We start from the raw sequence: 27,813 nt of genomic DNA on the forward strand, positions 1-27,813 counted from the left end.
AAAACAAAACAAAACAACAAAACAATGTGCAGCTCCGGTGTGGGGAATTACATTTCCTAGTGAGCCTTCACTTGTTTACAGTAACTTTTAAAAAAAAACAATCCAATTTTACCCATAATTGAATCAATTTAGCAGAATGTTGTGATTGCCAATAGACCAATGTAAGAAGTGAGAAACTGAAGACGTAGCCAGATTAATGATTTCTGTTTATTTCCATTTACAGCTGTAACTATTTTCCATCAACAATATGATATTTAATGTCACAGAATTTCACATGTGAAAAATGTGGCAAATGGTTTGTTATATATACATTTACCAGCTTAGAAAAATAAAGCCACTACCAAAGTTGGAAAAAAAAAAATACTTGCCTTCCACGAACCAATTGAACTTTCCTCATTTACACGGGCAAAGCCTGGTTTCCTCATTATCTTCAGATTGTTTATGCCATTATTAAGAAAACAGAGTTTGTCCTCATACCTGTCAGAACATCCTAGATTCTTCTCTATGGAAAATATCTGGCTAGGAAGTAAGGAAAGGAGTAATAGGGGCCATTGGGGGAAGAATAAAGCTGTTACAAAATGAAAATGTCATTGACATGGTGTCACCAGCTACCTCCAGGCAGTAGACGGCTGATTGTACATTAAACTTCCCCGAGTCATATTGTTCAAGTCACAGTCAACATGCTTCTCCTTTCTCAGCAGTATCCTGACATTTGGAAGCTAGGTTTCTTTTCTTTTTGGGCCAGCATTACTCATAACTGCTGTGCTGGAGAAGTTCAATGAATTTCCATCCACAAAAGCCAAGTAAAATCACAAGTGCTGGGCCTTACCACCTCAAAGTGTCAGAATAAAGCATCTTTCAGATTCTTTCAAAGCACTGGAGAAAAGGAAAAAGGAAAAAAAAAAGCTTTTTAATAGGTTAAGACCAAACACTTTACACCTTGGTGGAAAATAGTTTTGCAGTTGAAGTGGTGCAGGAGGGAGGATGGGGTCGGGAAGATGGGATGGCTCTGGTGCCTGGGCTTGCTTCTCCCTGGCTTCCTTGCAGTTTTCCACCTTTATCTCCTCTGCTGGTTTTTTGTGGAAGGAGAGAACGAGAAAAAAAAAATAAAAGACTGAAAGAAAAGATGTGTGTTTTTTAAAAATCATTATTATTATTATCAATTTTATGAAAATTTACAGATTTTGAATTTCCATTCTTTCATTGTTGCACTTTTTTCCCTGCCCACCCCTCCCTTCCAGTTTGTTCCTCTCTTTGAAAAGTAAAAGAAAAATTCTTTCATTGTTATATAATCCCTCTCCCCAAGCCCACTCCCCTATGCAGCCTTCATTCTGGACTCATGCAATGACTATAATACCTAATCATATATCCCCTTTAAACAGTTCTCTCCCTCATCTGTTTCAATACAGCATACATAATTTATCCCATCTTTCTCAGTCTCCCCCACCCAGTCCTATGTCCCAAAGAAACCATAACCGCCACCCAAACAGATATATACACACCCATGTTTATCATGGCTTTGTTCACAATAGCAAAGAGTTGGAAACAACCTAAGTGCCCATCAACAAACAAATTGATAGAGAAGCTGAGGTATATTCAGACAATGGAATACTATGCTGCATTGAAAAACAAGGAACTCATGAAATATTATTCAAAATGAATGACCCCGGAGGACATTATGCTGAGTGAAATATCTCAGCACAAAAGGACAAATACTGCATAGAAGATGTGTTCTTAAGCTGGGCTCCTCAGGCACACACCTTGCAGAAGCCTAGCAGGTGGGTGTCAGAGGTGTCCCAAAGGCTGTCTCTGCCTCCAGAGGAAGCCTTTTATCAATGGGGGGGAGGGGGAATTGAAGACTAAAGGATAGAATGAGACATGTGCCAAATACAGCTCTGAGCATCGGGGCCACTCTAAGGAAGAAGGAAGACTTGATGTTGTTCACATTATGTTATTTCTTTAACCAAGACATTTTAAAAAAAAAACTTAATGGAATTTTCAAACAGGGAATTTAGGAAATGAAACGAAACCGAATAAAAACCCCGTTACTGTCAAGCTGAGTCCTCTGCGTGGAGACCCAGGTGTGTCAGAGCAGAGCCAGAGGTTTGTTTCTGGCAGACAGTCATGCACCAGTACTCAGTGCTTTTTACAGGTGTGGTTTGGTGACAAATGTTGTACACTTCACCTTGTATTACTATGCTATCTCTGTTCAGTTTGTTTAACTATCATTAATGTCTACACTTTGCCTTTTAAAATTCTTACTTGTGCTATTAGGGATACCATAATCGGTTTGGTCTAATGGAGAGTATTCCTTACTGCATTGCTCATAGGACTTTCAATGATGATTATTTTTTTCTGAAAGTAATTCACCAGGTCTTCCTTTTGAGGTACCACTGAATGGATTTGAACTGCCAGTCTTTCTGTTGATGCATTTGCACCACCCAGGGGCATCATATGGACTCAAAAGGAAGCATTCATTAATAATTAGCATGTATAATTATGTTTCAGCATGTACCCTTTCAAGGGTTTTAAATACATGACCTAAGTTGATCCTTACCATGGTACAGTGTGCTAGGCTGTGTTTTTATTCTTGTTACGCACAAGATGAAATGGGAGTGTTGAGAGGATAAATAATAGGCCCACGTTTCCCAGGCTAAGGGCTGCAGAAGTCAAGAGTCACCTCTGAAGCATCTTTCTCTGACATCCTTCAAGAGCTCACAGTTAAAGGAAGATAGAGAAAAGCACATGACTGATAAAAATTCAGCACGCTAAGTGCTTCTCTGGCATCTGTTCATTTCAAATAATCTCTCAAGCATTTTCTCCCTTGTCATTGAAACACTTTAAATAAACCGCCTTTTAATCAAACCCAGCTTTCTTTCCTCAGTGATGCCTCTTTGAAGGGCAGGTGTAGGTCTGAAATAGGGATGTCAGAGCAGATGCCTGCACACTCACTATGCATAGTTGCTGCAAGTAGGTGGTCCCTGGCTTGGGGATGCTGTCAGCATTGGGGCCTGGTATCAGGGTTGAAATGGAGTAGCCACAGACTTGAGAACTCCGAGGTGAGCCTGTTTTGCTGGCTAAAGTCTCAGAGCTAGTTGTTTTAGTCAACAGACTCGAACAGGTGGCTAGCAGAGCTTGTCAGAAGCCTGGTGATCTGGTTGCTGAAGAGGGATAACAGCTGGGCCTCCTCTGAGATCCAGCATCAAGGGAGGTGTGTGCCCACTGCCACCTCTTACATAAACAACCAGTGACCTCTGAGAGGATTTTCTTTCTGTTGTTCTGCTCTCAAGTCTTAATGGAGCCATGTGTTCTAAGTGAGAATGTGATAGGGGATTTGTTGTTGTTGTTGGAGGAGCTAAAAGAATACCAACAAGGGGATCTGGTTTAAGAGAAGTTTGATCTGGTTGCAGAGAAGTTTGACATTGTGAAGTTTGACATCAACATGGACTGATGCAACTGGTGGTTGGAAATGCAATGTTACAAAGCAAGTGTTATAAAAGCAGTCTTAGAAGCCAGTTGGATTCAGGAATTTGTCACAGAGACAGTTTTAAAGGCATGGCACAGAGAACAGAGAAAGGAAAAAAGAGGACTAAAAGAACTAATATCCACTTTGAGGAATATATAGTCAGTCGATTACCCAAAAAGCAAGGCTGAACTGTGGTGAATGATTTCAGGTGCTTCCACCACTTAAGAGTGGGTCTGTGTCTCCCTTCCTTACTGGTTGCTGTGCCCTTGTCAGGGACTGGGATTGTGCAAAGAGGCTTTGATTTGTAGGAAGCTTCTGTAGGGTGAGGAGAGAGTCAGATGCTAGCCATCCCCAGAAGCAGAATATTACATGTGGTGAAAAATGTGAAACTGTTCACTATAGATTTGTAATTAAGTTAGGACTTACCAACTTGCTGGCTAATTCAGCACTGTTGCATAGGAAGAAAATATGGGTAGAGTTATAGATCTAAAAATGGCTGGAGAATTCAGGCATTTTACAGAATCTTGTTTATTTTATGAAAAGTTAATAAAGCACTTTTGTATAAGAAATAAACTTTCTTGCATTTACTTCCCTTGGTAGGATTTTGTTTTATAAAGGAACTCTTCTGAAGACTAGAAGTTGAGATAAGAGGAGTAAATTGTGGAGAGGAGAAAAGAAAAAGAAAATAACTACTCCTTTTGTAGAACTGCCAGCCCACAGCACTTTGACTCCTGAGGCAATGTGTGCATCACTTGTCAAAAATATTTTAGCAAATAAGAAAATTTCTTTAGAAGAATATGAAGTGAAGAAATCCTTCCACAATCTTATTGTCCCTAAAGGAAAGGGGGAGAGAGTGGTATGGGTGCCACCTGGTATTTTGTCCCTGATTGATATCAAGAGAATCAGTTAAACCTCCCAGTTAACTTTAAAACTCCACTATCCAGCTCTTTGTCCACTCCTAAGTCCACAAATGTAGCTTTGATCTTCAAGGAATTTATTTTTTATTTTATGTTATGAAAATATACTCAGAGAGTTAAAATAATTGTGCCTCCATTTTCCAGACCCAGCTCTCTTTATATGCAGGATAGAAGTTGCCTTCTTGTTCCATTGAGGATTATGGGGAGGCACTGGCTATGCAGCGGTACCCTCCTTCATCGCCATACTTGGTTTGATTCCTGGACAGTCTGCTGGACGCACCACTGTCATCGATCTACCAGGGGAGGCTTGTGTGCTGCTGTAATGCTGAACAAGTTTCACTGGAGCTTCTAGGCCAGGATGACTAGTTCGAAAGGTCTGGTGATGTACTTTTGACAGTCACTGAAAAACTGTGTGGCTCACAACAGCGTGATAAACTGCTGATCCTGGGGTTGGTCCAATAGAAGCCTAGTTTCACTGTGCCTGATGTCACCATGACTTGGGGGTAACTGGGAGGCTGCTAATAACAACAATAGCAGCAGAAAACTATGGATGATGTCAGCCATGTTCACTCTAATTCTAGGCGTCAGAGAACTGGACAGATGGACATAAATGTATTATAGAACTGTCAGGACAAATAAGAGCTAAAAGTCCTTAGTTAAGTAGGCATTTGGCTTGGTATTTACTAGGGAGGCAGTAAACTCATGTAAATCAAATTGACAAACTTTCTATAGGAGGAGAGAAAAGTGGTGCTATCAGACTACTATTTTCTTTGGGATTTTCTTGGTCAGGCTGGGCTGTTTATGAGTGTATGCTCCTCACCTGTGCAGCCCTGTGCACTGAGGGTGACAGCCATCTGATTAGTGTCTGCTATACCATCTGTTGCATTGTCGTCTGTGTCAATTGGCTTGCTCGGTCCTTTCAATCCTGAATTGCATAACTCCTGTGGGAATGATTTCTGTTGGGAGTTAGACAGCCATCACCTGTCCAACAGCTTAGAGCCAGCAGCTGCTGAGAACCACTCAAGGGTTGGGTATCGCGGGGAACGAGAAAGAGGTGGATTTATTCAGGCTCTTCTTAAAAATAATTTATTTTATATTTGTGCCTTATTTGTTGGGTGTGTTTTTTTAAAGGAAGTTAATGGATATATGGATTTTTATGTTCACTTAAATCAGTTAACTTTCCTGCTAGAATCTTGACTCATAGCTGACCTGTCAGCACATTTTCAGAGGCAGTAAATCACATGGGAGGAGATTGTCCATCCTTCATCTGCAGAGCAGCTGATGGATTCAAACCACATGCCTTTGTGATTGCAGCACAGCTTCTTCCCACCCGGCCACGAGAGCGCCTTCATTTATGCTTTATTTGTGTTGGTTTGTTGTATTTTTTTTTAAAGGGAAAAATTATGGAACTTTTTAGATTCACTGAAATGTGTTGACTTTCCTCCTAGAACCTTGAACTAGAGATAGTTCAGTGGTGGGATTCCCTCTTTGCATCCTGGAGGCATGAGTTAGATTGCCTCTTATGCACAACCATCACCCATTGGGGACCCATGTATTGTTTTGGGGTACGGGGCAGGTTTCACTGGTGTTTCCATACTGACATACCGCAAAGAAGGCCTGGAGATATATTTCCAAAAATAAAATTATTAAAACACTCAGAATAACCTGCTCTTTTGTATAATGTGACTATGAATAGGTGGCTGATCCTTGGTTACCAACGACACTAAAACTTTGTTGCACTTATAAACTGTCACCTATAAACAGCCACAAAGATGAATTAAGATGACCTTAATCTTAAGAGGACAGTGAGATAAACTGGTTACAAGGACCAGTAGAACAATTAATTTATTAAGTGTTCGGTCCAGACTCAACTCACATCAACTCAGTGCCATTGGAATCAACCCATAGCTGACTGTCCAGCAGGTTTTTTTGAGGCTTTAAATCACATAGAGAGGAAACTGCTCATCTCTCCGCAGGAGCCTCTGATAGATTTGAACAGTCTGGGAGGCTCTGTCTTTGGATTAGCAGCTAACTCCCGACAGACTACGTCACTGTAGCTCTCTAAATTCAGATGGAGGATGGTTATTCTTAAATGAGGACATCAGGGATTTCCACCTCCTGGAGGGGTGGTTTGAACATGCATGTTAAATACAAGTAAGAATTCAATGTTAAGTTTGAAACAGAAAAAAAAAAGCCGTGTGTGTGTGTGTGTGTGTGTGTGTGTGTGTGTATGAATCTGCTAATGCAGAAGCATGGAGAAGTTACATGGAATCAGGAGAACATTTGATTTGATTGCTTGAAACTAGATTGTAGAAGTCCTTAGATACTGTTCTATTCTTGGTTCCCTAAAAAAAACATAACCAATGAATGTGTGCGTGTGTGTGTGTGTGTGTGTGTGTAAAAGATATTTATTGAAAAGAAATGGAACACATGCTTGTAGAGGTGAGCAAGGCTGAGTTTCATGATACATTGTAGTGGGAGCTGAAGAATCCAATGTCAGGAGGCAAGACAGGCTAGTGATGCAAATTAAAACAAACAGATACACACACAAACAAAACCCAACCAGATGCAGGATATAGATTGAGCAAAAATCAAGCTAGCTCCACTCGAATTCCTCATCTATTTGATGTCCAATCCACCCCCAGTGAAATTCTCCTTGAAATAATAGGCTGAGCATTGCAAACTCCATCATGGAGGTAATCAGCTTATGTTAGGTTTTGTAAGGGAATGGCCACGTCACAACAACCAAACCATAGGCTGCCAAGCGACCTTAGCCATCACACATGTCAAGGTAAGGGATACATGCTTTATAATTAATGAACACTGAGAGTCCATAGAGTAAATTTGGGCAAAAGAATGACATGAATAAAGTTCATGTGGAAAGCTCTAATTCCAGTTAACATGGATAATTTACAAATAAGGTAGGCTTATTTGTAAGGCTTTGGAGATGGGATCCTTAGAATTCTAATAAGAGCAGTGACAAGGATTAAAAAAGATTGGTGGGAGAGAGGCCATGGAATGAAACAGTAACAACATGCAAAATCGGTAAAAGGAAAAAAGAAGGTAAACAGGTTTTCTAACAAAATGCTTGCAAGAACTGTCAAAAGAAGGGAAGGTGAGTGTAGTAACTAATGGGAGAGAAGAAGTTGAGTTTGACGTGCCAGTGAAGCATTTGATTGGAAATTTATGTCAGGCAGTTACTAATGATGGCCTGTCATTCAGGAACGGACTGGGACTGAGGAAGCAAACTCAAGGGTGACAGGAGTGGAGTGTGATTTGCAAGATTAATCTGACAGCAGGAATCGAAATGAGCAGAGTTAGGAGCTTGAGAAAGGAGAAGTAACAATGTTGCCATCGCAGAGAGGAAGTCTACACCATTTGGTAGCATATGTGATCCAGAGAGTAAACAAATAAAAGATAATGATGGCTCTTAGGCAACAGTAATTCCACATGAGAGCAGAGATGCCAGGGAGTGGAGGGGTCAAGTTGGAGCCAGCTTGCCATTGGGATGCGAAATGTCAAAGGCGATGACTTTTACCTTGGACACATTTCACAAAGGACTTCAAGGAGGACAGTGATAATGTTCTAGCTAACAAACTGTCAGAGAGCATTTGGGACCAAATCTGTAGACTTGTGATGGTTGAGGTGAATGATATCGATGGTCAGTTAAGTTAAGCAGACAAGAACAGAAAGTTGGGGTTAGGAAGGTAGAAGTGAGAAGAGGAACTAGAAAGGATTTATTCATTTATTTTTTTTTTAGTTGTGGTGATTGATTGGCTATAAATGTAAGAGAATAAAGGATCCACTGTGACTGATCACACACACAGACACTGGGGGAGGGGAAAAGGCTTCAAAGAGAAGGCAGCAATCACAGGGTCACACAAGGCAGGGCAAGTTCTCAGTATGACAACTGTCAATGGATTGGATCTTGGTGGTGGAGAGCCCAGCTATGGGTTGTGTAGGCTGTGGGGTCATCTCCATCCTTCCCATTGTGGGTGTTCAGTTAATTGTGATTCCTTTTTATCAATGGTTTTCTCCATGAAGTCTCTAAATCTAACCTGAGAGCATATGATAGTAGTACCCTATATAATTTTTTATTTTTTAGACTTTATTACACATCTATAAGTCAAACCTGAATTAAAATCCAAGTAATTATTCTGAGTGACCTCTCAGTTATGAAGTCTAATGCTGAGAGCAATTACATTGTGGTTATTTTTAGGTAGCGTTAGGTACGACTCACAGCAACCCTATCAAGAACAGATCTGAACCTGGTTCTGTCCTGCATCTTCCTCACACTTTCTGACATACTAGAGCCCATTGTGGCAGTCACTGTTTCAGTCCAACTGACTGAGGGTCTTCTTCACTGACCCTCTGCCTTTCACAGCGTCATGTCCCTCTCCAAGGGAATAGCCTTCCTAGCAACATGCCCAAAGTATGTGGGACGAACCTTTAATGTCTTTGCCTCCCAGGGACATTCTGGCTGTACTTTCTCCAAAACATACCTGTTTCTTTCATCAGGCCGTGTATGTTCAGTACTCTTCTCCAACACCACAGTTTAAAGGCATCAACTCTTCTGTCCAGCTCTCAGATGCATAAAAAGTGGTTGGAAGACCATGGTTTTAATCATATGTACCTTAGTTCTCAAATTGACACCATTACTCCTCGATAATTTTAAGAGGCCCTTGACTGCAGATTTTCCCAGTATAATATGTCTCCTGATAATCCTAATTGCTGATACCGAGGGTGTTGATTGTGGATCCAAGTAAAATGAAGTTGTTGATCGTTTGAATCCTTTCTTCATCCAAGCTGATGATGTCTGGTAGTCCCGTGGTATATATATATACTATGCTGGGAATGAAACAATCCATATTGAAGGCTGTATTCTTTGATCTTCTGCAACAAGGGCTTCAAGTCCTCCTCACTTTCAACAAGCAAAGTTGTGTCATCTGCAAAATACAAGTTATTGATTAATCTTCCTTTGATCTGGAATATTCTTCTGTAGAATATTAGAGTCCACCTTCTTAAAAATTTTGCTCAACATACAGATTGAATTGGTACAAAGAGAGAATAGAACCCTGACACACTCCCTTCTTAATTTTAAACCATGCAATGTTCCCTTGCTCTCTTGACACAGCAGCCTCTTGGTCTAGTTATAGGTTTTGCAGAACACGATTAAATGATGTAGGATTCCCGTTCTTCTCATCGTTAGCCATAACTTGTTATGATCCTCACATATGATCCTTTGCAAAGTCATTCTTTAGTGTCAGCCAGGATCCATCTAATATCAGCAGTAGTATACCTGGTGCCATGGCCTCTTCTAAATCCTGCTTGAACTTCTGGCAGTTCTAGCCATTTTTGAATGATCTTCAGCAATATTTTGCTTGCTTGTGACATTAATGATGTTGTTTGATAGTTAATTTATTCTATTGGATCACCTTTTTTTGGGAATGGGAAAAATATGGACCGCTTACAATCCATTGGTCCTATAGCTGTCATTTTCTGGCAAAGACTGGTGATCACATACAGGGCTGCATTTGTTAATTGAAACAAATCAATTGGTAGCTCATTGATTCCTCTTGGAGTCTTATTTTTTGCCAGTACTTTCAATGCAGCTTCGTCTTCCTCCTTCATTACCATTGGCTCCTGCTGAAGTGATACCTCCTGAAATTTTTCAGTGTCAGTCTGTTCTTTCTAGTACAGTGACTGTGTATTCCCTCCATTTCTTTTGATGCTTCCTTAGTCATTCACTATATTGCCCATAGCATCTTTCAATATTGCAACTTGAGATTTAAGTTAGTTTTTCAGTTCTCTCAGCTTGAGAAATGCAGAGCGAGTTCTTCCTGTTTTAGTCTCCAATTCCAGCTCTCTGCACATTCTATTATACTACTCTGCTTTGTTTTCTCGAGCTGCCCTTTGAAATCTTCTGTTAAATTCTTTTACTTCACTGTATTTACCCTTTGTTTTGGTTTCTCAGTGCTCAAGTGCAATTTTCAGAGTCTCTTCTGACATCTATTTAAGTTTTTTTCTGTATCCTCTGATTTTGAAATTACCTTTTGCCCTCTTTATAGATGATAACCATTCCACAATTCGTGTGGTCTTTGATTATTGACGCTTAATGCTTCAAACTTATTCTTAAGATGATTTTGAAATTCAGATGGAACAGATTTAAGATCATATTTTGGTTCTTGTGGACTAGTTTTTATTTTCTTCTGGAATCAATTTGAATTTGCACATAAGTAACTGATGATCTGACCCGCCTGCCTTTGGTCTAGATTTGACTGCTGATTTTGAACTTCTCCAACAGTTCCTTCAGTCTGATTCCTGTGCAGCCCATCTGATGAAGTTCATGTATAAAGTGACCATTTGTCTTTTTTTTTTTAAAAAAAGGTATTTGCAAGGAATAAATTATTGAAAACAGAAAATTTGATCATTCTGTTTCCAGCCTCATTTCTATCACCAAGCCCGTATATTCTGACTACTGTTTCTTCTTCGTTTTTTTCTCCAGCCTTTGCATTTCAGTCACTAATTATCATTAACATATCTTAATTGCATATTCAGTCAATTTTGGACTGAAAGATTTGGTAACAGTGTTCAGTTTCTTTCTGTTTTGCTCTAGAATTATGAGTGTAAATTTGAATAAAAGTAACAGGTCTTCCCTTTATGTATATAGATAGTATCCTGCATTCACAATTTGTATTTCAGGATAGAACTTGAAATTGACTTTTTTGACTATGAATGCAATGCCATTCTTCTGTGATTCATTCCCAGCATAGTATATATATATGTATACCATGTGATTATCTGATTCAGAGTGTTCAAAGCTACGCCTCATCTCACTCATGTTTGTGAGTTCCATTTCATTTTTCACAATTTCTAGTTATCTAACATTAAAACTACGTACATTCCATGTTCTAATTATGAAATGATGTTAGCATTTATTTTCCTTATTTTGACTGACTTCCAACCTGGCTGCTTGCTTACCAATACTACTATAACTAATGCCTTTACATTAGCTACCTTCTAATGTACCTAGTTGATCTGGCATATTGTTTCAAGATCGATTGTTTCCATTTGTTCATCTTCCTTGGTTTTTTCCACATCGATAAGTTAAGGCCTATTAGTTATATTTTAATGTTTGATTGTACAGTGAGATCAGGGTCGGAGGCCACCTGGTAGGTGTTCCTAATACAGTCGAAAGGAAATCCCAAGCTATTGAAAGTGCAAAATTCCCATGTTATGTGCAAGTTTTTTCCCTGAAGTTCCTTTGTCATTTGATTATGATAAAACATTTGCACTTCAGCTCATAACTAAAGCTATAAATAGGTCACTGGAAAGGGCTAAGATCTGTATGTCTTTATATCACCATTTCTAAATGTATTTGAAAAGAGACCAACTTATAAGTTAGGAGCTGCCGCTGTCTTTCCACTCCTTGGTAATCCAGCTCGCTCTCTACTCTGATTGTGGCTTTGTTGACAGTGGATGGCAGACATTCTTGTAAAGACATTGCCATGGGCCTAGTCCCAGAGCCTGGGCTCTGGCGGGAGTAAGTTCATCAGAGCCGCACTGTGGACTGAATGGGAGGTCCTAGCAAGTGGTTAGTGCCACTTCACCACACAGTGCTGCAGGGCCTTCACCAACTGAATACACGTGAAAGGATGCAAAATGCATTTAGAGTTCCAGTAACAGACCCAACACGTTTTGAGTCTTTTTCCCGTCATATGAAATAGCTGGAGAATAGATTAAAGATCTTGTGGGTCAAAGTTTAGAGATCTTGACAGAGCTTGGATTTAAACTTGGTTTAAACTTGATTCAGAACCTCTTCCCTGAGATGACACTGTCCTTCAGAGCAAAAAAGAGTGGCACATACTTGTATGGAAATAGCTTTTTTTATGGTTCTATCTGAAAATATAAGGCAGTGTCTTTTTTAAATTTTATTAATTTTAATGAACCTTTACAGAGATTTTGGATTTTCATTCATTCATTGTTGCACTTTTCTCCCTGCCGAGCCCTCCCCCCACTCCGAGTTCGCTCCTCTCTTTGAAAAGTAAAAGAAAAGTTCTTTCTTTGGTATACAATCTCCCTGCACCCCTCCCAACACCCTGAGTATACTCCACTATGCAACCTTAATTCTGGACTCTTGTGATAACCATAATACTCTATCATATATCACTTTTAAATTATTCTCTCCCTCATCTATTTTAATGCAGTATACATATTTTATCTAGTTTTTCTCTGTCTTACCCCAACCCTGATGTCAGTTCCATTCTACAACAGTGGCACCATGCACTGCTTTGATTTCCATTTCTTATTTGTGGCTTGCTTTTTTGGTGGTTGTAGTACTCCCTCACCTCGGAAGACCGGCGTCGTCTCGTTTCACTGTCGCTGGGCACACGGCTTTGTCTCTCAGCAGCATTCCTTCCACTGAGGCTGGTGGGGCACAGATGTGGCAGTTCGGCACAGGGGCACAGCTGCATGTAGTCAGCCCACCAGTTGACACCATGGCACTTGGTGCGGCAGTCACATTAGTCAGTTCAGCTCAGGCTGCTTTTATGATTGGCATTTATTGGGACTCTGACAAGGGGCAAGAATTCTGTGCACTTTGTAAGACCAGTTTTGCTATTTGTTTTCCATTTGCCACACGCTCTCATCAAAACATGCATCTGAGCTTGTTTATATAAAACTAAATTGCTGGTTGCCTGATTTCATGTCCTACTACTGAAAAATTCTGGTTATGATCTAACCATTCTGGCATTCATTGCCCTTGAGATCTTTGTGCAAAATTTTATTTCCATCCTGACTGTAATGCTACTGAGTCAAAGAGAAGGAGCACTGGTAGCACAGTGTGTTATGTGTTTGCCTCCTAACCAAAAGGTTGTTAGTTTGAATCCACCAGCTGGTCCATGGAAGAAAGATTGGCAGATTGGCAGACTCTTCTTATAAAGACTTACAGTTGAAGAAACCTGATAGAATTTCACCATGAGTTACAATTAATTCAATGGCAGTGCTTTTCTTGTTTGTTTTTTGTGGTGTAGGGTTTTTTTTTTTTTTAGTTAAATATGGAGGAGTTCTTGTGGCACAGTAGCTAAAGTTGGTTGACAATAAGAAGGTTGACTGCTTGAACCTACCTAGCATCCCAGGCTAGAAAGATGTACTAAATTACTTCTAAAAAGAGTTTTAGTCTTAGAAGCTCTGTGGGGCAGACTGACCTGCCCTGTAAGATTGCTGTGTGGGTGGGAATCAACTGCAGGCAGTGGCTTTGGTTCGGAAGTTAACTGTGATACATGTCTTGGCCAATTAATAGTATTGGCCATAGGAGGAGAAAGGCCACAAAGGTCATAAATCATTAATACATTTGGAGATGATGGTTTGTTGTTGTTGTGTGACGTCAAGTAAAGAAATAAAAGACTTAACAGCAAATGTAAATTCTTCTTGTGTAGATAGCATTTTATTAGGCTGGCCTTCTTTCTTCCTTTTTTTAAATTTAAAATGATGAAATGAAACTAACAGAAAGTATTTCCTTTTTTGTTATTTTTGCAGAAAAAACCACTGTCTGCAATAATAAAGGAAGTCTGTGACGGGTAAGTGTTACTCAGGATACATTTGAGCTCCACAAATAGACAAAGAAAATAATAGGAAAGTAATAGTAGGCTATTGTTCCTAAGTCACTGTGTGCCTGCCCAGACTCACTCCGAATGACTTTGAAAGGCTTAACCCTTTCCCACCAAAAAAGGCCAGCTGTGCTGTAAAGAGAAGAAAAGAGGGACATGGCTGGCTGTGCGCTTTGGGGTCTGTTTATTTTGAAAAATTGTCCATTCATCTTGCCCATCAGGGTGAGGAGCCTAAGGTTTCCCAAGGTTAAACTCACACTTAATCTTATCTAAATGGAGAGGCCCACACAGGTGTTAAAAGAAGATAGTGGAATTTAAGACAAGGCAGCATCTTGGACTGTGGTGCCACATGAGACTTCACACCGTGGGACTTCCCAGGCTCTCCTGGTGGCTTTTACAGTTACAGAGGAAACATATGTGCAAGTTGTGTGAATTTGACTTTTAAAGTCAAACTGCAGATACAGTATCACTTGGAATTCATACACGATACAGAGTACTTAACTGGCTTGGTCTAGTGTCAAATACATATTCAGATGAAGGCTTGTAGAATACAGAGACAATTGCTGTTTCCCAGTTAGCAAACATTTAAATGGTATTGTTTTGATACCAGCTTCATTCCTTCAAAATAGGGAGGAATGTAATAGTGCGTATTTTAATTTCTTCTACCTGTAGCCATGACGATAAAAATCTTAGAGTGGTAGGTGTGATGTAGCTTAGAATGTCCATATGTGGAACAGTCATTCCCAAAATCATCAAACATGATGAGCATTGTTATTTTGTGATAGGAAATGCATTGCACTGTATGTTGGAAGTGGTTCAGTCTAGTCTTCTTGTTGTTAATTACAATCCATTTGATTCAGATTCACAGCTAATTTCTCCCTGTACAGTAGATGGAAACTTTGCCAGCCGTCCTCACAGTCTTTGCTGCCCTTAATCCCTATGTTGAGTTAATGTCTTTATTCAGTCATAGATTCAGTTTATCTAACCCTTTAAAGCTAAGAAAAGGGCCAAGTGGTTCTTTTCCTGATCAGTGTATGTGTCTGTTTTCCAGGTGGTCTCTTGCCAACCATGAATATTTTGCACTACAGCATGCTGATAGTTCAAACTTTTATATCACAGAAAAGGTAAGTGGATTACATTACTTAACTTGGGCTTTGGCCATTACTGATTAAGGACAGTGACTCTTACTAATGTTTAAAACTCTATGCGAGACTAAGCATACTGGACTGAATGTTACATCTCTAACATCTCTTTACTGAGGAACAATGATGGCAGTTTGAAAACTAAGTGTGCCTGATTCAGGTCATGGTCTTTTCAGTCACTTGCTATGTGTCTGAGAGCTGGACAGTGAATAAGGATGACAGAAGAAGAATTGATGCCTTTGAGTTGTGGGGTTTGAGAAGAGCTCTGAATATCTACTGAAAAACTAAATAGATATGTTTTGGGAAAAGTGTAGACAAAGTGCTTCTTGGAAGCTAGGATGGCGAAACTTTGTTTCACATATTTTATGCATGTTGCTGTAAGAGGCTGTTCCTTAAAAGAGACATCATGCTTTGAAAGGTGGAGGATCAGCAAAAGAGAGGAAACCTTTCAGTGTAGGGGATTGATGCAGTGACTGTAGCAGTCGGTTTAAGTGGTTGGAAATGATGAGGATGGCACAGGCTAGGATATGATTCAGATCTTTTGCTCTTAGGTTTGCTGAGTTGTACTTAGTCTGATGGCATCTAATAACAACCACCAACAAACATCCATGGAAAGGAGTCCTGGTAGCCCATGCTTCAGTACTCTATTACTAACCAGACAGTTAATGGTTTCAACCCACCAGCCACTCTAGGAGAAAAATATGTTAGTCTGCATCTATAAAGGTTACAGTTTGGGAACCCTGTTGGGTAGTTTTACTCTGTCCTGTGGGGATAGCAGTGAGTCAGAATCCTCTCAGCAGCAAAAGGGTTTTTTTTTCTATTTTGTTTGTTTTGTTTACCATGCACGCAAATGGGAACTGCAAGGCAAACAACCGTATTAACAAGGCAGCACTTAGCCCATTCAAGGGTGAAGACCAAGGATGTTCCCAAGTCCTGTTTTAGCAACAGCATTTGCCTTCTGGCAGTGAATATACTAATTACATCCTTTCTTATTGCTTGGTTAAAGCATTTACTTCATATTTAATGATTTTATCTCTTCTTGATCAGATTTCCCCCCCCCCCAAACTAACTTCTAATCTCAGTTTAAAGCATTTGAAACAACAAGAAAAACTTTACAGAGGTGGCATTGTAGACAATGAAAGTATTCTGAGGTTCTAGGTGGGCCACTTTCTTCTTGGGTGATTTTCATTATTGTTTTCAATAGATTTGGAAAAGAAAGGGATTGTAAAGATTCTGGTGGCTCAGGAAGCATGAAGAGCTAGTTTGAGGGCCCTGATTACCATTGTTATTGGCTGTCGAGTGGGACCTTGACCCGGGGCAACCATATTGTACCACCGTAAACCTGCACCACCAGCCTGTGCTGTCTCCAAGGTTGGCTGTGAATTGGTCCATTGTGAGCCATAATCACAAGGCTGTTGCCAGTCCTCTCTTCTTAGTTCGTTTTAGTCTCATAACGTCACCCAGACCTGTTCAGTACCATAACAATGTCCAAGACCCCAGTGCCCTTGATCCACTGATGATTAATTCAGTACTTTTATATCAGGGGAGCTCTGGTGGCCTAGTAGATAGGAAGTTGTACTGCTCACCCATAGCAGTTGGAATCTACCAACTGCTGCGAAAAGGGAGAAAGATGGAAGGCCTCCTCCTGTGTGATTGGCAGGCCCTGCTAGACAGTCAGTTCCTCCTCAACAGCAATGCCTTTGAGTTGATTGTGTGCCAACGATGTTGAGGTGCTGTGATCTGTAGTGAACTGCTCTGCCGAGTCCAGGGCTGCTTGTCTCCAGAGTTGGAATTGACCAGCAGTGCTGTGGAAGATGGACAGCTGCCTCCCATTGCGATCTGAAGCCTCAAAAACCTGATGGAGGGTTGATGAGTAGAAATTGAGGTTTTTACTGTGTGCCTATGACTGGACATGTATTACATATGTTGAAACCTGTGATACACACATTAGCTTTGGTGAGTAGATAAGGAACTCAGTCTGTAGAGGTCAACTGACTGGGACAGTGTCTTCTGACTTGACTAGTGTTTCATGAGCTTTAAATGATTGAGTCAAGAATACATTGAGTCCATGTTTTTGTACTTCTAATACTTTGCCTTTTAGGAATGTCTGCAGCATTTTAGTATTCTGCTCAGATGTACTGAGAGCTCACTCACTTGCACAGGAGTTAAGAGCTCTTTCTGGAACCCATGACCAGTGGAGCTTGAGAGGAGGGGAGAAAATACCTGGTGAACAGGGTATTCAGTGCTATCATTGAAGTGAGCAGTGTTCTGGGAGGAGGAAGAAGCAGGTGAGCTGAGGCTCCGGTGTCCAACAGGCCTTGTTTATCACTGTTAGCAGTCCTTACAGTGACCGGAGTGGTGGTGGTGGAGAGTGGGGACAGAATGAGAGGCCTGTTTTGATTGGAGAAGTCCCTAGGTGCTCCAAACAGTAAGCACTTAACTACTAACCAGAGAGTTGAAGGTTTGAATCCAGCCAGCAGTACGTTGGAAGGAAGGTCTGGCAATCTCCTTCTAAGAAATCAGGTGCTGAAATCTCTATGGGGAAAAGGATGGAGAAGAAAACCCTACGATGCACCGTTCTACTCTGATGCAGATGCGCTTTTTCAGACTATAGGTTACCACCAGCTAGGAAGTTGTTGTTAAGTGCTGTCAAATGTTTTCTACCTCCCAGTGAACAACAGAATGAGAAACACTGTACCTTCCTCACAATTAGAGTCTGAGTTCCGTTACTATAACCTCTGTCAGTACATCTCGTTAAAGGTCTTCCTTCATTTTGTGTGCTGACCTTCAACTTTACCAAGCGTGATGGAATTGACCTCTCTTCTAATAACATGCCCAGTGTACATCCAGTAACAAGTCTCACAGTTCCAGCTTTTGAGACACATTTATGGCACTACTTCTTCTCAGAAGGATTTATTCATTGTTTTGGGACCTCATGGCATTTTCAGTATTCCTTTTCAAAACTGTAATTCAGATCCACCAATTCTTTGATCTTCCTTATTCATTCACCAGCGTTTGTGGACATATAAAACGGTTGAAAATACCTTGTGTGGTTTGGGTCAGGCACAGCTTATTCCTTAAAGTGGGTAGTAAAATAAATTTCACTGCTTGCAAGAATATTTTTTAACATGGAATATGTTAAAGTAGAATGTTTCAGAGCACATAACTTGTCTTACTTGTTTCACTCACATACACACACATATACATGTATATTGTAACTGAGATTTGTGCGTTGATGGAAAGCCACTTGAGAAAATATGATTACCTGAATTTTTGCATCTTGGGAGTATCTTCAGACTGGCCTTGTCTTAAAGGAGCTGCTCTGTCTTTTGTCATTTTCTAGAGACCTCAGTTTCTTAGCACAGCATGCTTTCTTGAGTTGGGCATGACCAGGGATTTTCAAGAACCTCCCAGGTCTCAGGGTCCTAGAGACCACATGGAGGAACCTTGCTTCGGGCTTCTATTCTAAGGAAGTGGAGCCGAGGTTAACAGTTGGTTACACTGTCCCCCCGAGCAAAAAATGTGTCCTGATTCTGTTGTGGGAGTATGAGCATGCATAAGGATTTTAGACAGAGTAACTTAAATAGTTATGCGATGTTTACAACTTTTTTATTATTAAAATGAAAATGTATTCCAAAAACTCAAATACTCAAACAGTGGGACAGTTATTCTACTGGGCATCTTAAGAGTGACTTTCTAGAAAATTTGGATGTCGCATTTAAAAAGCACTGCCATGGAAGTCTGCCGTTGTGTCTCCCTCTTCAGTGGGCCATAGCTCGGTTGATTTTTTTTAGGGCCTGAGAAGACTAAGCTTTCAAATCATAGCCCTTTGTTTGTAAATAAAATGTCACCACTCTTTTCCCTGCAGCTGTTGCTGGGTGCAGCTGCGTGTGACGCTCCGAGAGGATTGGCTTGTTGGAGCTGGGCGTCCTGCCCTGTGGGATTTGAACCTGGGCTGCTTCATTTAGCTGCTCATGTCCAGTCTAGTTCTTTGTCAATATCCCTAAAAATACACACTTGAGGCTCTGGTACATTCTGGTTTTAAAAATAATGCATTTCCTCCGATCTTGGTTACTTACAGCCCAGTGAGTTATTAGGTAATATTTGCATTACCATGGTAACCAGTGACTAATTTCTGAAGTTTGTGCCTGGGCTCAGTTGCCTATGTTCCCTTTTATGTGAGCTGGTGTCCTCCCTCCCTCCTTCCCTCCACCACAGATCAAAATCACCTGTTATTTCAAAGCAGCAGAAACTCTCTAGCCCAGCCTTAACAGGCTACCTAATCCCAATATGGTGGCTACTTGTGAGTTTTGGTTTTGGAGTTTTTTGGGTTTTTTTTTTAATCCTCAGGAGGAGGACACATTTCTAGTGTTACCCACACCCATTGTTGAAATTGTCATTATTTGTCTACTGGCCTTTCAAACTGAGGCTTTTTGTTTTTCAGTGCAGTGGGGAGGGGGGACTGTATCATGTCAAGCAGAAGTATAGCTGGCAAAGGCCTTAGAGAAAGTTAAGAGTCATCTGACTTCAAGTAATGCCTCAGAATATTTTATGTGTCAGAGTAGTGGAAGAAAGAAGAAAGAAAAATAATGTTTTTTTACACATTTGAGTGGAATTTGTCTTTAGGAAAAATAGGTATATGTTAGATACAATTTTTAGTTCACCATCCTCATTGGAATCCAGGGATGCAGGCATTATTATTACCTTTGTTTTTACAGATGAGTAAAGTAAGACTGAGTGGTTACACAACTCTTTGGGGTGGTACAGATGTCAGGTGGCCTAGTTAAGCATGGTGCCAGGTGTGTCTGACTGCAGAGTGGCCCTGCCACCCTCAGAAAACATCTGTGCCTGCTGCCTTTACCCAAGTTAGTTTCTGAGGCCCTCTCTTGCTGGTATCAGGTCAGTGATCCTGTTGTTAATTGCTTCAAGGAAAAAAAAAATAAATCAGGAAGTTACAGCATGTGAGTGTTATTTAACAGCTTTAGTTTGTAGCTTCCCTGTTCCTTAAGAGGGTAATGTGGGAAAAACACAGTAATCTTCCACTTAAGAATTTAAAAAAAAAACATATTTTTGTTTCCCTTTGGAAGAGATTTTATGGCGATTTTTCATGTGTATGTGTGTGTTTTTTTCTTTTTCTAAGACATTCTAAGTTTATTGAGGAGTCAGTCCCCAGCAAGCATCAGCCAGGGCACACGGAAGCTTTGTGAGGCTGTGCGCTTTTGGAAGACTGAGGTGGTATCATGGTTCCAGAATGTGTGAAGAGTAGTGACATATCGACATTATCTTATTTGGTTAACATTTTATTTTTTAATATCAGATTTGAGTTGTGTCTCAGCCGGGCCCTCATTGAAGGCTTAGCTTCAGGACTGTTTGGGAAAAAAAGAAGTTTTCAGGCAAGTTCTTTCACTCCCACCCCCGTCACCCCGCTCATTAAACAAATTTAATCCACACACCTTGTATGAATGGACCAAAGCATACTGGTTAAGGGGGTAACCTCTTTAGCCGTCATTCATTTTTGTTAGCGTGTTAAAAATGATTTCTAACAAAACACTTGCCGATTAAAAATATTCACATTTGTGAATTCAATGACATTTATTAGATCCATATCATTATACAACCATCAACACTATACTTTTCCAAATTATCTCACCATGCCAGCAGAAACTCTGATATTCCTTTTCATGCCACCCTCACTTTCTAAGTACTCTAGGTTCTCAGAAAGTCTCTGAATATACCAGAACCCTACAGCATAGTACCTCTTGAGCTTGTGTGCCACCCCCATCCCCCCACCCCCCGCCACAAGGACGCTGTTCAATTATCATATAGAATTCAGTTCAGCTATCCCGCTTTGAACACTAAGCTCAACCAAGAACTTTGTGAGGAGACTGTGTCTATTAGACATAATCCATTATTTTTTAACTCTATAACATTATAAAATTGTTTATAAATTTTTTTTATTTAAGTCTCAAAACCCTCAAACATAATGCTTCTGAACTAGAACTTACTCATGGCTGACCTTCCAAAGGGTTTTCAGAGGCTATAAATGACACAGAAGATTACTTGTCTTTCTTCCAAAGCATAGCTGGTGGATTCAAACCATATTCTTATGTGTTGGTAGAACAACTCCCTATCCATTAGGCCACCAAAGCTCCCTGACTTAAGTCTAGTGAAAGAGAAAGTGTTAAAAGGCCAATGCCGTAGCAGTTTTATTTACAATAACAGGAATATGGAGATAACTGAAATTTCCATCAACAAATGAACAGATTGAGAAATTGTGGTAATCCACACAATAGTGGTTTTGAAAATACTGTAATATACCATGGGAGAGGCTAGAAACTCAGGCTCATGAGGACAAACACTGCGTAAGACCATTAGTATAAAAACAGAAGGCTAACTTATAAGAAGGTATAAATAAATGTCTACAGAAGGAAGGGAAGGAGGTAGGAGGACTGATGGTGGGAAGATGGGGGGAAATTACAAGGTTGCAAAGTTTGATGGGTGGAGTGAGGGGATGCTATATATATACATATATATATACATACATATATACATACATATATATACAGATATACATATACACATCTATATCTATATCTATCTATCTATCTATCTATCTATCTATCTATCTATATCAGGGCAACACTGCATGGTTCAAAATTGGGAAGGATGTACACCAGGGATGTGTCCTGTCTCCTCCATACCTTTTCAACCTGTATGCAGAGCAGATTATCCGAGAGGCTGGGCTCTATGAGGAGAAGCGTGGCATTAGGATTGGTGGACGATCTATCAACAATCTGCGTTATGCAGATGACACAACCCTGCTGCTCACTGAAACTGAGGAGGACCTCATGCACTTACTGCAGAGGGTCAAGGACTGCGGCCTTCAATATGAACTGAGGCTCAATGTCAAGAAGACAAAAATTCTCACCACTGGACCAATCGGTAGCAACAGGATGGATGGTGAAGAGATTGAGATTGTTCACAGCTTCAGTTTGCTCGGCTCCACAGTCAACACTCTGGCACCAGTAACCAGGAAATCAAAAAACGTATTGCGATGGGAAAATCTGCGGTTAGGGACCTCTCTAACGTACTGAAGAGCAACGGTGTCTCTCTGGAGACTAAGGTGCGCCTGATACAGGCCATGGTTTTTGCAATCACTTGTTATGCATCAGAGAGTTGGACAGTGACTAGGGAGGATAGAAGAATTGTCGCCTTTAAGCTGTGGTGCTGGAGAAGAGTATTGAATGTACCATGGACTGCCAAGAAAACAAATAGATTCATCCTAGAGAGGGTTAAACCAGGCTTCTCCTTGGAGGCAAGGATTCTTGGGCTTCGCCTGACATACTTTGGACATGTTATAAGGAGAGACAGGTCTTTAGAAAAGGACATCATGCTGGGCAGAGTGGAGGGACAGCGCAGGAGGGGAAGACCCTCTATGAGGTCGATTGATTCAGTGACTGGGGTAATCGGGATGGGTGTGTCAGAGGCAATGAGAATGGCACAGGATAGAGCAGGGTTTAGGGCTGTTGTACATAGGGTCGCTATGAGTCGTAAGTGACTTGACGGCACATAACAACAACATATATATTTAGGGGATAATGTGAAAAATGTAAGCTTATTGTTAAATGAGAAAATTATAGGACACTAGAGACAGTAGTATTTGTTCAAATTAGATCATCATACATTCATTCATTCACTCCCATTGCCTTCTAGTCAGAACCAACTCATTGCTGACCCTCCAGCAGGTTTTTAGAGACTGTAAATTACACAGAAGGAGATTGGCAGGCTGCAGCTGGTGTATTAAAACCATACACACTTAGGTTGGCAGCACAACTCCTTACCAGTAAATTTAGCAGAGTCCCTTATATTACACTTGTTAAATGCCCTTTAGTTGACTATGACCCATTGCCACCCTATGAACAATGGGTCTGAATGCTGCCATATTCTGTGCCTTATCATCTCGGACATACTTGAGTTGGTGGTAAATCAACTTACCAGGTTAAAGAGCATAGAAAGATAGTATCAAAATGCACATCGACAAATGAATGGCTAAATAAAATGTGATATATTTATGAAATGGAATGCTACTTAGCTAGTAAAAGAAATTAGGTCATTCCATATGAATCAGAAGATAATTTGTACTCAAAGCTGATATGGGTGTCACTGAAGGTAAGTCCTTATGCAAGCTGAAAAATGGAGTTTGATAAAAATCCCTAGCAATTAGAGCAAACTAGTGGGTTGAAAGGATTAAAAGTTCAGAAATAAGTGGGGATGAAGGTCCAGAGAGAGAAGCATCAATTTCTCTCCTGTGGTTTCTGTGTTTTCTGTCCAGACTCACCTATGTAAGAGCTACTTAGCTTTTCAGTCCAGCTCCCTTTGCTTAAACCGCCTTATGCTGGTTTGGATTACTTGTCATCAGAGAACCTCCAAAATGACAGCCATTTGAACTTGAATAAACCTTGTGCTTAGAAAGTTACTTGTCTTCTAACCCAGTCAAATATCCTGTGAAACGTTCCATTTCTGTTGCCTTTTGATTTCTGGGTTTGTTCAACAGAAGTCACTGCCTCAGTGGGCTCCATCTCAGCCAGGTGACAAAACCTGTCACCTCCTGTCGGTCTGGGTCGGCTACTCCAGGACTGGTTCTCAGCAGCCAAGAAAGGACGGAGAGTAATATCCCTTCTTCTGCTTGCCTGTCCTTTAGTTCTTCGGGGTTTCTGACTTCTAGCCTATCTCTTTATCTCTCTCATTAAAGATATGTATACTTTATTAGCAAATTTTGGAAGGAGGAATGGCATCCACTTCCATAATAGCTTGCCTCTGGCAACGTGGAGAGAGGATGAAAGGCACCCAAGTGTCGAGGACTCTCCTTCATAGGGTGGCTATGAGTCGCCTGCGACTCGACGGCACTTAACAACAACAACAACAACAACATTAGCAAATTATTAGTAAATTAGGTTCTCATGTCACAATTTTTATGCAGATTTTTTCCATGGCATTTGTTACATTTTTCATAATGTGCCATCATCTTGTTATTTCCACTTTTTGGGTCGTGTTTCCATGAAATACTTATGGTATATGTTGACCATTTGGTTGATGTAGTTGATTATTTAAGAAATCACAGTTTATGAAATCACAGAGTCATGGTTGGAGGTGAAGGCATTAGGAAAGATCAGTGAATGGTCATCTGAAAAGATGTGGTCATAGTGGACATAGAAAAAAGGTTATTAATTTTATAAGACACAGTCTATGGGAATGATAGTAAGGAACACAATGTGAATGGGAAAACCCCCCAAACAACCAAAAATAAAAAGAGAGCACAATTGCCATGATGGTGTTGATAATCGTATTATCCATTTATTTGGATGAACGATGACCACTGTGGATGACTTCATCTACAGATTCAATGGATGTTGAGGCCTATAGTTTCCTTTAGTCTCTTATTAGTCCTTTAAGTCTAGTATTTTTTATAAATTTAAAATATGTTTTACATTATTTCCCTTCTTATAAGATACCTTTTATTGTGAGCTGTGGTGACCTGCCCATAAGGAGTTTGGCTGCCAGCTAAATGGCACCCAGTTCAAGTCTCTTCCCATGCAATTTATTTTCTCAGAAAACTCACTGGAGAGTAAGCTATGAGTCGGGTCTGGCTTGTTGGTACACAGTAGGCTGCCTTGAGGGCACAGTAGGCTGCCTTGAGGGATCTTTTGTGGCTTAATGGTAAGGAATTGTACTGGTAACTCAGACATGTGGTTGGAATCTGCTATTTGCTCCACAGGAAAAAGTTGGACAGTCTTCTCCTGTGTAATTTACAGCCTCTGAAAACCCACTGGAAGATAAGTATGATTCAGTTCTAATTTGAAGACACATAGGAACAACAACAGTGATTAATGAGTGTAAACATCTTTTTATTTTACTGCATGCCCTTGGCTTTTTTAATGTCCTCTTTGCTGAAGTATCTGTGTATGTCCTTTGCCCATTTTTATTTGTATTGGATGCTTCATATTTTTGTTATTTAATTTTTGAAGTTTTGTCTAGATTTTAGAGGTTGATCCCTTTTTAGATGTGGTGTTGCAAAGATTTTATACCAGGCTAAAACCTTGAGGGGAGTACCAGTCTTTCTCTAGTGCCTTTGGTCTTCCTTTTCCCATTCTGACAGTCAGCTGCCTGCCCATCCCCTCTACTGAAGACTCCTGGTTCACATGCCTGCCACTGAGTTCTTTATTTTTTTTACTATGACTGGATTTGATTTCTCTTGCCAGTGTTCTTTGACTTACTGGCTATTTGGATGTCTCTCACCAACTCTGAACAGTCATGCTAGGAGGAACGAAAACATTCACCATGTCTGCATTCGTGCATCCAGTAGTAGACATTTGTATTAGTTTACATGTACCAGATCCTGCATTAAACTTTCAGGACAGTTACAACTTGTTGATACTATAGCCCAGAAGGGAAGTAAGTCATTAACTTACTGTGTGATTGTTGAGTGCCGTTGAGTCAACAGTGACTCATCACCACCCAATGAACAACAGATTGATACCATACCATCTTCCACCATCCTCGCACTCTCTGCCTTGTCACAGTAACTGTACCGGTCTATCTCCTTGAGAGTTGTCTTCTCCTTCGTGATCTCTGGGAGGGTCAGCTATAGGTTTCTTCCAACTTGGTGGTACACAACAACAACAACAACAAATTCAAAGGTGGCACCTCTCTGGCAGTTCATATCCTCCTATATTTTGAATTCACCGGAGGCTTTGTGAGAGAAAGATAGGAATTCTCTTCCTGTGTAATTTATAACCTCTGAAATCCACTGGAGGGTCTGCTGTGAGTCTATTCAAACAGCAGTGAGAGTTGAACATTAACTGTTTAAGGTAAATAAATGCCATGAAAATCACATTTTAATACCTCATCCAAATTAAGATGGGAGCAAGTGACATTGAAACCGAGATCTAAGCAAAAGGAAGGAGGAAAATGGGAGAGTCTTGAAATGGACCAGAGTGGCAGACTGTAGGGAGTTAGCAGCAAGAGCTAGGGCTTAAATGGACCTGATGTGGCTGGAGAGTTTTGCAAAGCACCAGCTCTTAAGATCTTATAAATCACGTTAAACATTTTAAACTAATTTGTATTTCTTCGTGTATTGGAAAAGTTGAGATGGTTTTAAACTAGTACTGACCACAAATTATTAGAGTATAGATTCCCTGATTATTATTTGGAATACGCCATTTGGGAAAGTGGCCAATTTGTGGTAGAGTCCACATGAGAACAATTAACTGTGGAGAGAAAATGAGTGCAAGGGTGTTCTGAAGTACACACAGAGATGGGTAACTTATGCTGATTTCTGATCCAAAGGAGAAAATGAGACCAAGTAGTAATCTTCTTTAAACCTTGCCTTCAAAAAGTTTACCATCTGTTAACCTCCTAGACAACTTTGTTGAAGATATTAACAAAATAATGTATTTGGATAAAGCAACTAATTAATTTATTTCTGAAGTAAAATCTTGATAAATTTGTAAATTTATACATCTTGATGCAATGATAATTTATATTCAGTTTTAACACATATTTTTGTACACATTATTTAGGCTCTGGTACTCTAAATTTGGAATAGCAAAATGTTTATACTTGCATTCATGGGAAAGTAGAAAAGGATCTGTAATGTTTTATGATAGATTGAGGCATAGCAGTGCAAAGAAGAGAACTTGCAATTGGTAGACTCTTTGGGTCAAAACATGAGAAAGAGAATGAAGACACAGTCCCTATTCTCATAGAGTTTTAGTCTAGTGACTGACAGGATAATGCTTAAAAAATGATCTGGAATATGAATTTTTAACTTCTTTGACTTATAAATCTGACCATGTATTTTTGAACCCATGACTAGATTTTCTGCTTATATTTTAAAAATTAACAGGGTATTTTAGAAGTTGAAACTTTTTCCTTTATTAAAAACATTAAGGCATAACTCCTATACTACCAAATCTACCTATGTGAAATATAGTTCAGTTATCAGTTATTGAGTGTGGGTTTTTTTTCCCTCCAGGTAATGAAACTGTGCCATTTTCTTCTAGGATGTTTTATCTTCTAAAGCATCACTTCACAGATTTCTGCAGTTATACCTAAACATTTCTATTCTGTCGGTAAAGGCTGGGGCCCAGACATTGTAAACAAATACTGATGATCTTGGTGGCATCGTGTGTTATGTATGAGGCCATTAATCAAAAGCTTGGTGATCTGTCTCCACCAGCCACTCTTTGGGAAGGCAATCTTCTTCCATAAAGATTTCCAGCCTTGGAAACCCCATGAGACACTTCTACCCTGAACTGGAATTGATTTGGTTGCAGTGGGTTTGGGTTTGGGGGTCTTGTACAATCCCTGAGTTGCACAGATGTGACAATTAATCACTTCCTGACAAGTTATCAGTTTGAACCCACTGTTTCAAATAACCAAAAGTTACTAAAATTTATATACTATTTATTCTGTGCCATTATTCTATATGCTTATGTTGTTGTTAGGTGCCATCAAATCATGGACAACTCCTAGTGACCCTATGAACAAAAAGCCTGAGCACTGTTCAGAGTTTCCAGAGGCAAGCCATTTCGGAAGTGGATGCCACTCCTGCTTCCAGGCTTGTTTTAGTCGGGAAGCTCCAGCAAACACTGTCTACCATAGGTGACTATTACCATGGT

At 40.1% G+C, this 27,813-nt stretch overlaps 1 protein-coding gene across 4 annotated transcripts in view; it reads left to right on the plus strand.

Annotated features, from left to right (window-relative positions):
- The window catches only part of ELMO1 (engulfment and cell motility 1), a 683,616-nt gene that overhangs the window by 23,361 nt on the left and 632,442 nt on the right, over positions 1 to 27,813 (plus strand). For all 4 annotated transcript variants that reach the window (XM_006887590.1, XM_006887592.1, XM_006887591.1 and 1 more), the window contains exons 2-3: positions 13,921 to 13,961; positions 15,043 to 15,115. In XM_006887590.1, the coding sequence (XP_006887652.1) occupies positions 13,921 to 13,961; positions 15,043 to 15,115 (114 nt within the window). The remainder of the gene's footprint in view (positions 1 to 13,920; positions 13,962 to 15,042; positions 15,116 to 27,813) is intronic.

The sequence above is a fragment of the Elephantulus edwardii genome, unplaced genomic scaffold, assembly GCF_000299155.1.
Source record: "Elephantulus edwardii isolate Elephantulus edwardi_28Jun2011 unplaced genomic scaffold, EleEdw1.0 scaffold00059, whole genome shotgun sequence".
In the NCBI taxonomy this organism is placed as follows: Eukaryota; Metazoa; Chordata; class Mammalia; order Macroscelidea; family Macroscelididae; genus Elephantulus; species Elephantulus edwardii.